General features: G+C 46.6%; 1 protein-coding gene across 2 annotated transcripts in view; it reads left to right on the top strand.

The window, feature by feature from the left end:
* TFAP2B (transcription factor AP-2 beta) overlaps nucleotides 1–13,279 on the top strand; it is a 107,433-nt gene that overhangs the window by 70,329 nt on the left and 23,825 nt on the right. For both annotated transcript variants that reach the window (XM_078647592.1, XM_078647593.1), the window contains exons 4-5: nucleotides 7,489–7,708; nucleotides 9,014–9,132. In XM_078647592.1, coding sequence (XP_078503718.1) covers nucleotides 7,489–7,708; nucleotides 9,014–9,132 — 339 coding nt within the window. The remainder of the gene's footprint in view (nucleotides 1–7,488; nucleotides 7,709–9,013; nucleotides 9,133–13,279) is intronic.

The following is a 13,279-nucleotide window of genomic DNA, read 5'->3' as shown; positions in this document are numbered from 1 at the left end:
TTTTCTATTCATGCTCTAATTTTTCATTTCTTGTTCTGCCCCACAGTTCCATCATGCTGCTCTCTTGCAGTTGTATTTATGAATTTCTGTTTGGAAACCAGTGTCTCCGATCAAACTCCAAGGAGCCATAAATAGCATTGTAAAGGTGCTACGTTACCCGCACTGCTCATCTGCACCAACCCCTCGCTAAAGTAGCCTCTGTGAGGGGTTCATGACACCACTGGCTCTGTAAATGGCCCACACCTGCATTTCACCTGTTTGTTAGGAGCATCTGGCTACTGACGGGAGATTGAGACAGGTTATGATGAAGTAATCCTCGCAGGAACACCAATTTGATTTCAAGTGGTGAAATCGTGATTAAAACTGAGGGCTCCTTTCTTGCTGGCCGATTGAGCTCCCATGGCTTGTGCTCAGCCATTTTCTCTGCATATCAGTTCAACAATGAGCGTCCACACAGATTTGTAATGTGACTAATGTTTATTCAATCATCCATTCATTTAACATGATCTACGGTGACTCACAGTCAAAATTTGCATCAATGTTATGTTTTACTGTCTCTCACACTAGTACATTGACAGTCAAGCCTGTACTTCTCTCCTCTACATCACACATTCCACAGCACACGCCTCATATATCTCACAAACCAAACAGCAATGTCTCTACTGCAAGACCACAGTTCTGAAAATCCCTGCCCTTGGAGCTTAAACCTGACAATTTTTGCCGAAATTGGTCCATTCTTCCTGGCTAGTAATATTCGTGACTTGGGGCCAGATTTAGCTCTTGGTGGATGGGTTATTCCGCCACAACGTTGACAGATAGCCCGTCCGCCAAACTATAAATCCAATTTTATCCTATAGGATTTATATTTCGGCGAGGGGATATCTGACATCATTGTGACGGAGTAACCACATCGCCGAGATCTTCTTCAGGCCCAAGTGTTTATATGCTCTTGTATCTCCCTACTCTTCTTACATTTGCCAGAATCTTTGAGCGTTATGGCTGATGATGCAGTGCCTAGAGGCTCTTCTAACCCAAATGTTACTCTTGTACTCCTTCGCGTTGTTTGCCATCTTGGTTGATGACAAAGTGCCTAGAAATTCTCCTGCCACCTTCTTGATTCTTCTCTGTTCACATTTACTGGTATAGCTGAAGACGAAGTGCCTTGAAACCCTTCTAACCCCCATTTTATCTGACTTCTATCGGTCTATGAAAGATAAGAAAAAGATTGCAGATACTTCCAACCACCTAGTCTTTTGGTTCTTCTCCATCTCCCTGGCCATTAGGTTTGATAATAAGTGGTGAGTGGTGATGGGGCTTGAAGCGTGTGCACTAAAAATAGTATATTATATAAATGCAACTCTTTTCCCCTCTATTTTCCCTCCACTGTCCATCTGAATCCAAATAACTTACTAACATATCCACCACTCAAATTACTTTCATGTTTCAATATACTAATTCAACACTAATCTTTTATGGGTTCAGGAGTAGCATGCTACTCGCCGAAAAAGCATTTTGACGCCTCATCAGGGGTAGTAAGCGCTATATAAATGCAATTACAATTCAAAACAGTACAATTTATAAATACATATATGTCCAGGAATGTAACGAGCTTCAAGTATAGAAGCACTTTAGCTTGGCCTCACTCCTAGATTGACTCCTGGGAACGTATGTAGGTATGCCCGCTCATGGAGGTGGGGAGTGTATGGATATTTGTTCACTGACTGAAGGTCAAAGGTGTGTTTCAGTGAGAGTGCCCCACGCCAGTCTCACCGGGAACGGCTGTGACACAATTAAGGAAGAGGCATTTCCATGTATTGCAATTATTTGTCCGCAACTTTGCTACGCAAGAGGAACAGTTTAGTCACCAAGCACTCCCTCTGAGATCAGGGGCTTTTGGCGTGATGGTTTGGACACCATGGAGTGATGCTTGACTGAAAGCCTTTGCATAGCTGACCTCAGGCAGTAGCAGTTAAGCTAAATCTGAGGCTCACGTCTACATTTATCAAAATGGCGCCACGAATGTGCGCACCCTGCCAATGAACATACATTTATTGATTTTTTGTGTAAAGGAGTTGGCTTTATGCACAGCTGACTGGAGCACTGATACAGCAGGTACAGAGCATGGAGAGTGTGACTTTCATTTAAGGTGACCAGATTTGCCAGACCAGCCTAGGTATTTTTTTTGTAAATGCAGATGTTCCGAATTTTATACCTACCAAGTCGAACGAGCTGCCATGGGTACCTTTGCAGAAATAGTTAGAAGCACTCACTGTGTAGCTTTTCGAGATACGCAGGTGATGTGTGCATTGCATTTGCCTGTGCTGTTAGCACAAAATCCCAATCTTGGTACCCGAGGGCCATTTTCTGTCCTGATGAATGCTGTCAATTGAGCCATATTCTGCCTCAGGGTCACTGTAAAATTGCAGCCCTACATCTTTGTCTGGGGTATAATTCTGTTTACGGTTTCCAAAATCTGGTGACCTTATTTCCATTGCCAGACTTACTTTGAAGGCATCAAGGCATGTGGGGCTGGAACACACTTCCTGGATCCCGCTTCCTTCTAATTTGTCAGTTCATTGGACGGTGAAGTGATGAATATTCATGCAGGACGAGGAGCAGTGCACAATGAGCTCCTGAGTGCAGGAAACCCCAACTCCCAACGTGAGAGAAGCTGCAATGCATCCCTGCGGGTTTCTGCTTCCGGGGCACGTTCTTACGAGCTAGCTACACTTCTTTTATGTGTTGCACTTTGTAGACATGGTAACTACTCAGATTCACAGAATAGCAGTATAGGCTGATCCAGTGCAGATGACCTTTTTGTTTACAATACTTTCTGTGCAGGGGTAGTGAGATTTCTAATAGATGCAATGTAAGGAGTACACACACCTTGCTGTCGTCACTGGTACAGCTTATTTAATGCTGCATTCTGTCATTGCAACCTTTGCATACAAATTTCACAAAATCACTTGTTAGAAGATGTGAGGAGACCTAGGTAGGGAGGAGGAATCATTGTGAGGGGAATCAAGCTCCGAGAACCCCTGGAGGTGGGGAAGAGGGTGCTGGAGAGCAGACATTATTGTGGAGGGAACAGAACCCGCAGGAGGGAGGGCATCAGTACAAGTCTATCCTGCATCCCGCGCTCATTTCTATCTGCAAGATGAGTTGGCACGCCATGATACTGTTTGTGTAATCATGATCATATATGACTGTGGGGTGCAGAACCCATGCAGTGATAGTGGCAGGGTTTCTGTCCTTCGCCTCAAGTCAGTGTCAGCTTCTTTAGTCTTGTCCAGTTTGTTCACCGAGAAGATCGGCTTTTCCTTCTTCATTGTGCCAGTGGCTTATGGATGCCAGAGAGAGGGTGAGGATGATGCCTTTGCATCAGGCTTTCCTACTTCAAGGTGTCAGTGGCTTATGGATACCTGAGAGTGGGTGAGGATGAGGCCTTTGCATCTAGCTTTCATTCTCTAAGGTGCTAGTGGTTTGTGGATGCAAGAGAGCAGGGTGAGGATGATGCCTTCGTATCTGGCTTTCCTTCTTCAAGGTGCCAGTGCTTTATGGATACCAGGGGGTGGATGAGGATGATCCCTTCGCATCTGGTTTTCCTTCTTCACGGTGCCAGCGGTTTATGGATGCCAGAAAGTGGCTGCGGATGATGCCTTCACGTCTGGTTTTCCTTCTTCACTGTGTCAGTGGTTTATGGATACCTGAGAGTGGGTGAGGATGATGCCTTTGTATCTGGTTTTCCTTCTTCGTGGTGTCAGTGGTTTATGGATGCCAGAGGGTGGCTAAGGATGATGCCTTCGCATCTGGTTTTCCTTCTTCACGGTACCAGTGGTTTATGGATGCCAGGGAGTGGGTGAGGATGATGCCTTCACATCTGGTTTTCCTTCGTCATGGTGCCAGTGGTTTATGGATGCCAGAGGGTGGCTAAGGATGATGCCTTTGCATCTGGTTTTCCTTCTTCATGGTGTCAGTGGTTTATGGATGCCAGGGAGTGGGTGAAGATGATGCCTTTGTATCTGGTTTTCCTTCTTCGTGGTGTCAGTGGTTTATGGATGCCAGGGAGTGGCTGAGGATGATGCCTTCACATCTGGTTTTCCTTTGTCACGGTGCCAGTGGTTTATGGATGCCTCTAAGTGGCTGAGGATGATGCCTTCACATCTGGTTTTCCTTCTTCGTGGTGTCAGTGGTTTATGGATGCCAGGGAGTGGCTGAGGATGATGCCTTCGTATCTGGTTTTCCTTCTTCAAGGTGCCAGTGGTTTATGGATGCCAGGGAGTGGCTGAGGATGATGTCTTTGCATCTGGTTTTCCTTCTTCACGGTACCAGTGGTTTATGGATGCCAGAGAGTGGCTAAGAATGATGCCTTCAACATCTGATTTTCCTTCTTCACTGTGCCAGTGGTTTATGGATGCCAGTGAGTGGGTGAGGATGATGCCTTTGTATCTGGTTTTCCTTCTTCGTGGTGTCAGTGGTTTATGGATGCCAGAGGGTGGCTAAGGATGATGCCTTCGCATCTGGTTTTCCTTCTTCATGGTGTCAGTGGTTTATGGATGCCAGGGAGTGGGTGAAGATGATGCCTTTGTATCTGGTTTTCCTTCTTCGTGGTGTCAGTGGTTTATGGATGCCAGAGAGTGGGTGAGGATGATGCCTTCACATCTGGTTATCCTTCTTCACGGTGCCAGTGGTTTATGGATGCCAGAGAGGGGCTGAGGATGATGCCTTTGCATCTGGTTTACCTTCTTCACTGTGTCAGTGGTTTATGAATGCCAGGGAGTGGGTGTGGATGATGCCGTCACATCTGGTTTCCTTCTTCGTGGTGTCAGTGGTTTAAGAATGCCAGGGAGTGGGTGTGGATGATGCCTTCGCAGTAAGCAGCAGGCCTTAATTTTGGCTTGATGCCTTCACCTTGCTTCCTGATCATGCTTGCATCGGTGTTTATGGGCTGTGTTTGGGCGAGAGTATAGATTTTTTTATCCTCTAGATTTTTTTTAATTTGTGGATGAGGCTGGCAGTATATTTAGTTCTTTCTAATTGTCCTGGTTGTTTTGAGAAAAGCTGCACCATTCTGAGTGTTTTGGGGGTAATACCCCAGATGTCGTCACGGGTGCTGAAAGAACAGGAGAAGGTAGATAGGGCAGAGAGACGGGGGTTGTATGTGTGTGAGATTGAAAAACGGAGGAGGCACTTGAAGTGGATATTGAGAGAGAGAGGTGGAAAAATAAGGAGGAAACTAAAGGGAAAGAGGTGAAGGAGGAAAGTGCTTGAGCAAGCAAATGAGAAAGAAAGTTTGACCGAGGAAGAGAAGAGAAATGTGTATGGATGGAGAAGAGAAGTGGCAGTGGGTGGTGTAGGGAAGAGGTTGAAACTTAATAGATGAGGAGAAAACGAAGTGAGTAAAGAACAGGAGAAAGCGAAAGGTGAAGATATTTTAAAAAAGCGAAAACAAGGAGCGGAAGACTATATCTTTACAAAAACGTAATCATGACTTCATTGTTAATACAATGTTCCTGGTAATGGGTAGGCGTTGTAAAGCGAGAGAAGTCATCCTCCCTCCACACCCGTCTTGAAGCCCACAAGAGTAAACGAGCCCAACCTGCTGTTACGGCTGGATTTTTCTGTGTGTCCTGTGACGTAACACTTCGTCGACGCAGGCAGTGGAAGGCAGAGAAGTAGGTACTCCTAGCTTTTTGCCCTGAGCTGCACCCTCAGGGCTGCACTTTTTACCATTCTAAGTTACTGCCTTTCAAGCATTTCTAACACACTTGGGAAATGTAAAACTGTTCCCAAAATATTTCAGGACTGGAGTTGGAATGAAAAATAAGCCTCCTGGAATATTTAGGGCAAAGTTTCTCTTTCCCCAGATATTCTAGTACTGGAGTTTGATTAGTAATTTTGACCTACCAATGTCACTACGCCCACGGCTGCCCTGAGGGCACAAGTGGTGCATACTAGGCTGAGGCTTCAATATAGGGTGCGAGGCCGCTCTTAAAACTACCACCCTCCAGGGGGACCAGACAGGAGAACTCTAGTTAGGAACACATTCCACAGTGAAGAAGATAATGACGGCCGGAAAACTTCTGGAGGGTGAAAGGTCGAATTTGCCACAATGTCTGAACTGCAGCCACCAGTGTAATGCCTCTTTAAGAACTCTTTGAACCAGCAAATATGCACACAGTGTATTTAAAGAAGGCACGCTTTACATAATGTTGTCAATAGACTATGAATTTGGAGGCCTTGTCAACATTTACACAAATATTCCGTTTGTTGTAACAATATTTGTTCATGCTTGGGGCCATTAAAGTGTTCTAAATGATGAAGCAATTACTTTATTAAGGTCTCGCTTGTTCCCGGTTGTTTGTTTTTAGACATGCACCCTTTCCTCGCGTGGCTCCGTTTGCCCATGGTCACCTGATGTGGGTGCTGGCACCGTTTTAGGGAGAACACCGATGCATTTGTTGAGGCCAAACGTTGGCACCAATTGCCTGCAGCTAAATCAATGCGGTGCCGAGAGGCATTTAATCAGAGTGAAACCGGGAGAGAAAGAAATATGACAGGAAACAAGAGTGTGTGGTGCCATGGCGTCGCGGCCATTGGTGCAGCGTGTGCGGTGGCACCGGAGCCCAGAGCGGGCCATTGAGCCCTGATAATCGCTGTATTTACTACCCCAGCAGCAGTCAAAGGGGCCATTTTCCTTCCTTGCGCCCAGTCCCATTACGTCATGGCTGCACTACAGCTGTGGTCGGTCTTTAAGTATGTGCATGTCGCACGTATCGAAAATGTGCACTCGTAGGCCGTATGATAGCATAATGTTCCGTTGTCTACTAATATACTTAACCTTTCTATCACACTCAGCTTAAAGGCAAATAGGCCCGTAATCTAATCACTTACTTCGGTATCTTTTTCCCATAACAAAAATGTGTGATGTGTGTTTGCTTCGGGGTGTGCACGTGTGCGTGCCAGTGTGTTTATGGGTCTCAAGGTGCTCGCGTGCAGGTGTGTGGCCGCGCGCACAATGGGAGTTGTTCTCATTACTATCAGGGTTAATAAGCGTATGGAACGAATGAGTGCGTCAGGCGAACAAAACTGTCACTGAAAACGTAAATATGTATGTTATGGGGTATGTGTGTGCATTATTAATAAAGGTTTATTTTCTCCGATTAATTGAATAGTCATTCCCATTCAATGAAGGATGGTGTATTTATATGTCCGCCTTTCTCTTGTGCACCACCTGAACACAGAGGGGTTTAGAGCACAAACCCCATCATAAACTCGGTACCTGCTTTCCCTTCCCTTCCTATGAATTCGGCACATCATTTAGCAGAATGCGCTAGTTGAAAACGTGCCTTGCTTCTCTGTCCTTAAAATATCTTCTGACTCCAGGGCAAGCTTATGGGTAACGAAAAATCTTGTCTTGATGAGATCTGTTTTGGGATGTGGCTGTTTTCACCTTTTCTCACTGTGCCCACTTTCTCTCCTCTGCAGTTCCGGTTCCGTCCAAGTCAGTGACGTCGCTGATGATGAACAAAGATGGCTTCCTGGGGGGCATGTCGGTGAACGCGGGGGAGGTGTTCTGCTCTGTGCCAGGCCGCCTGTCGCTGCTCAGCTCCACCTCAAAGTACAAGGTGACGGTGGGGGAGGTGCAGCGGCGCCTATCCCCCCCAGAGTGCCTCAACGCCTCCCTCCTCGGCGGGGTCCTGCGAAGGTGAGACTGACTCACGGCCCTCCCTGTAGGACGAGCAGCCAATCAGCGAGTGGGCGGGTCCACGGATGAATGCATTCATCAATGAAGTTGAACAGTGGATGCATTGGGTGGCAGAATGATTTGATGTATGAATAAAGACGAGCAAATTAACCAGCGACAGGAAGGACCAGTGAGTGAATACGTTAACAGCGAAAGGATGAATGAATGTGTGCCCGGTAGAATAAATTAAGAAAGTAGCCGCGCTAACAAATAAATGAATTAATTGGTAAACGGATAAGGGAATGAACAAATGTCCGAGTGAAGGGATGTATGAATAAACGAACGAACTTGTGTGTGCACGACGAATGAAATGACTGGGGCACTTTCCACTGCAGTTTAGTCTCGTATGTTTACATACCATGCGCCTAAAATGTGCAAGAATGAATAGATCATCTTTCATAGCACAATGAAACTGCTTAGCTTCTAGGCGCGCCAACATATTTGGTGAACAAAGCGATTTGCCCACGATCTCACAATTTGGTCGGTTAACACGATAATTTCAAAATCGTTCAGTTTCTTTCCCTTTATATTTTCTGTCGTGTTTTATACGTGCGCGAGCCCGTTTTCCCAAGGCTTCCATGCACATCTCACACTGCTTGAGGGTGTGTCCAAGTACACAGGGCTCCTGTGATGAAAATAGTGGAGTAACGAATGGCAATGTGTGTCTGGTGCGCGCCTAGAGGTCCGTCAGTCAGCTTCGAGGCTCCATTGTGGGCACAACAACTGTTAGCGCCGGGGCTGCCCTGTGCTCGGCCCAGGTGGTTGCTGCTGGCTGGGATTGTTGGCCCTGCACACACCCTTCATCTGTTTATACAATATATCTGGAGATCACCTGAGCTGTGCTGCCACTGTCCACCTGTAACCCAGCTTTTATAAAGTGGCTGCATAGCTGTAACTCTTTCCCGCCACGGTGTATCTTTACCAGGTGTGTCTCACTTCGGAATAATACACGATTAATAAAGCAATTAACTACACACTCAAAAACGTGTATTCTGAAATTCTTAGCAAAGTCGTGTGCTTTTTTGAGAGGTAATGTGTGTGTTTATGGTTTAAGCGTTGCCATTTATTCTGTGGAGAAAAGCATAACCACCCTCCCCACACGAATACAAAGATGCACAATTGCTGCATAATAAAGGAATAGACCAGTAGCGTGGGTGCTGTGTGGTAAGCGGGCTTCCGTATCTGCTTCGAAGCGCCTCTCCTCTTGTCTGCTGCCGGAAGCTGTGGTTCGTGCTAACCTCTGACGTGATGTTGTTTCCCTTCCAGAGCCAAGTCGAAAAACGGGGGCAGGTCGTTGCGGGAGCGGCTAGAAAAGATCGGGCTGAACCTGCCGGCGGGTCGGCGCAAGGCCGCCAACGTCACCCTGCTGACCTCCCTGGTGGAAGGTAAGACATGGCAGCAGCCCCACTACTGCGAGACCCACAGGTATCCACCCACACCACAGAGACCTAAAGGTATCCTTCCGCACCAACACTACCACAGGTACCCCCTGCACCGTCACTACCACAGGTACCCCCTGCACCGTCACTACCACAGGTACCCCCTGCACCGTCACTACAGCGCTACCACAGACACCCTACCTCACCGCCACTACTGTGAGACCCACAGGTATCCTTCCGCACCGTCGCTACAGAGCTACCCACAGGTATACTTCCGCACCGCCACTACCCACGGGTATCCTTCCGCGCCGGCACTACTACTGAGACCCACAGGTATCCTTCCGCACCGTCACTACCACAGGTACCCCCCTGCAACTTCATTACAGTGCTACCCGGCCACAGGTATCCTTCCGCACCGTCATTACGATCACACAGGCAATCAGGCATCCTTCCACAGAGTTTACTAGTACCCCGACACACAAGTCCTGCACTTCCACGGGTCTCCTTTGTCTCCCCGCGAACACACGGGCATCCTTCCTCATTACACTGCGAACACAGGTATACTAACACACCTGAAGGACGAATCATAGGTATTCTTCCGCACCTGCACTACGACTGCGAACCACACGTACTCTTCGTATGTGCACAGGTGCCCTTCCGCAGGCGCACTGAGAACGGATATGCTTCCGCACCTGCACTGCCAACCCCATCATTCTTGGTTTCGAGATTTTCTTACACATATTTCCACGAAGAACGGTTCACCACACCCTTTTTTGCGAGTAATTTCACGAATACGTATTCCTCTATGTAAGCTTTAAAAATAGAGGCAATCCAGATGAAACATTAGAAAGGACCACACAAATAGAAAGTAAGACTTACAAACTAGGGACGCAACGAGCGAATTAATTCACGTATGTTTTCAGAAAATGTTAAAAATAAGAATAAACTCCTACTGCGGTGCCTCATCTGTAATGGCGGTGTGTGTCTAAAATAGTACCTCAAAGCCATTCGTTTTAATGCATAATTAAAGCCCGCGTTTGCCTCACAGCTCATTTAAATTAGTAACATTTTAAATTGGATATCGCACGCTCCACGGGTGTTTATACAAGGGTTTATGTTTTCGTCGTCTCTATGGCTGCATGCTTGCTGGTTCGCGTGCGCTAACTTGACGCTTTGTATGTAGGTTAGGACGTGATTGTGCATGCGTGTTCGTGCATACGTGCGCGTGTGTATACATAAACACGGAAAAAGCAGGTTTTTGTATTGGCTCATCTTGTCTTTATATGCTTGTGCACGAGTCTATTCATGTGTGTTGTCATGTACATGCAGTATCTGTTGTGATTGCATTTGCCAAAGCTTAAGGTGCTTTTAAGTGTTGTGCAAACATTCCACCCGTGTGTGTATTCACGTGGGACACATTCTATATATGTGTTTGGGTGCACGAGTGTTGAGTTGGTGTAAAACTGCGAGTAATTAGCAATTTTAGTGTATACATTTCTGTGTGTAGATGTGACATGGCGGCGTATGTAAGCACGTGCTTGCAGTTTGATATAGGCTGGTTGTGTGTACAGATGTGCATGCTGTTTGCAGTGTGGATTCCGTATAAAAGCCGACAATCGTTTTGACGTGAATTGTGTGAGTGTATTTGCGGGGCATATTTTGTGCTGCTGTTTTGTTTTAACGCGGAAGGTTGTGTGAGCGTATTTGCGAGGTGAATTGCGCGTGCAAAGCTGTGTGTATTGCTTGTTGTTTGACTTGTGTTTCTAAGAATGTGTGCGGCTCCTGTTAGTATGCAATGTTGAACGTGTGCATATACATGCATGTTTGTAGTGTAATTTCGCGTTTGTATGTACACGGCTGTGTTGAATGGTTTCATATGTTGTTGGGTAGTTGGTGTGTGTGTGGAGATGTGTTTGTGTGTTGTCAGCAGAGGTCGAAGTGCATTAAAAAAAGTATGGGAACTGTGATGCTGCTGTAATAGAGGTGGGGTGAGTGAGCGTGGAGGCAGGGTCAAAGGCGTGGCAAAAAAGCTAAACATTCTGTAACCTTTTTTCGATCTTTCACCTTCCGGTAACTACCTGTAGAATGACTCCCAGCTTAAATGAGAACAATGCGTGTTAAGTTAATCAGTGGGCAATGCACAGACGTACTTTATTGAACCCCTATTAGTTGATGCCCTGCAGAGGTCTATGTGTGTAACGAGAGAGACACAGAATTAAAACCTGGTTGGTGCAGTGGAGATCAGTGACTTGGTATGAGGTCCCAGCCTGTGACAGAAAGCACTGTAAATAAGCAAGTCATTATTTTAAAGTTACATTGCATAAAGTATAAAATAGGCTGCTACAAAATGAACAAAAAGGTTCAAGATACAAAAGTGCTTCCAAAATATAGGTTTTAGTGATACCCAGACTGTACGTAGGGCATTTTTTTAAAACTGTCTTTTAAAAGCGCACACCTTGTAGCTCAGCTGTTAACTACCTTTTAGCACCACTCAAAAAGAATAAATGTGAGTCATCAGGGAGCTTAGAGTGATTCCATCAATTAAATCTAAAACCGCCTTCCAGGCACCCTTTACATTTACAGATTGACCAGTTGTGCACATTTACATTTCTTTCAGGGAAGCAGGCACCTTGGCAAGAAGGCTTGTTTAGCTCTTTGCTCCTCCCTTGGTTTCACAGCACAGGAGACTCCCTCCTTACACTTCAGGTGCAACATTTCAACTTTCGGAATTAACCATTCCGTGACAGTTGTCTTTTCACACAATGTAGGGGAACTGTTATTCTTAAACTAAAAGTGTGGGCAAGTTATGCCCATCGGATCCCACCTACTTCGACCTCTGTGAGTCAGTTGCTGTTAGATCTGATGTTGCTGGTGTGAGCTGATGGTGTATTTGAACAGACTTTCTTAAGAGTAGTTAGGCGCGAACAGGGGCGGCCTTAGGCATGTGCAAACTGTGCACCTGCACAGGGCCACCAAACCCCAGGGGCCACCAAGCAATATATATCCTTAATATAATAATCCTCTGAGGATGGATACATAATTGTGTGGCGGCCCCTGCCAGGGATTTGGCGGCCTCCGGCTCTGTCTCACTTCCAAACACCCTGACCCCCCGCCCCTCCCCCCTTCTCTGGCCTCCGCGCTCCGCCCTGCCGGGGCCCCCTACCTACGCTCCCTGCCCAGGGCCCCCATGAGCCTAGAGCCGCCCCTGGCGCGAAATAAGTATTTTTGTGACTCTGCCCCATTTTTTTATTATTATTTTTGCAATTTTATATATCCAGACATGGGCCGAAGGTATCAGAGCGCTTTACAGCACACAGGATACAGGGTTCCAGTGCATTACAGCAATAGTAGTTAAACTCGGACATTTACACCAGTATACATGTACAGAAGTTACCACAAGAGACAATTACAACAATTGGATCATATAACACAGGCAAATCAGGGCACAGTGGAGAGAGGGCTTTAGTCTTGTGGAGGGTGAATTAACCCAGATGTCTGTTAAACGTGAGGAGCTTGAGGTTCTTTTTGAAGGTTGCTAGGCTGGTGGTTCAACGGACTGAGGGAGACAGAGTTCAGAGGCACAATTAGGAGATATGGTAGACTTTGGAAATGGGTAACCAAGTTCGAGCTCTGACATGGCCTCAACATCCTGTGATTCTTGGCAAATTATTCAATATCCCATGTGGCAAAATAAATAAATAATAATCTGATCTTGTGAAATGTAATCTGGTGGTCAAGTTAAGCGTCTTGAGCCAAGTTAGCACTATATAAAAGTGCAAAAAAAAATGGCAACCAATGACTGACCACCTTCTTAGAGAGCCACTTCCAGGTCGACCCAGCTTGCCGTAGGTGAGACCTGAGCTCTGCTCACCCGCTCACTGCCGCGCAGGCGCAGACAGGTCCACTCCAAGGGCTGCCATGCACTTTCATATTTAAAGAGATAGAGTCGGAAAACTACTGAGGCCAGATTCTCCCCTTTGTGCGTTTGATAGTTTGACCCGCCCTCAGGCACCCCTTTCAAGCCCTCTGCATGGGGGACGCTCTGCAGGAATCCCCCCGAGCACCGCCCCATGCATTCTCCCCCGCTACAAAGTGCATCTGTGGGGGTTTGATGACTAGAAGCACTGGGGGCAGGAGGCTGACACCAGGCTGG

The sequence above is a fragment of the Lissotriton helveticus genome, chromosome 6, assembly GCF_964261635.1.
Source record: "Lissotriton helveticus chromosome 6, aLisHel1.1, whole genome shotgun sequence".
Taxonomy (NCBI): domain Eukaryota; kingdom Metazoa; phylum Chordata; class Amphibia; order Caudata; family Salamandridae; genus Lissotriton; species Lissotriton helveticus.
This window is presented reverse-complemented; position numbering and strand designations above follow the sequence as displayed.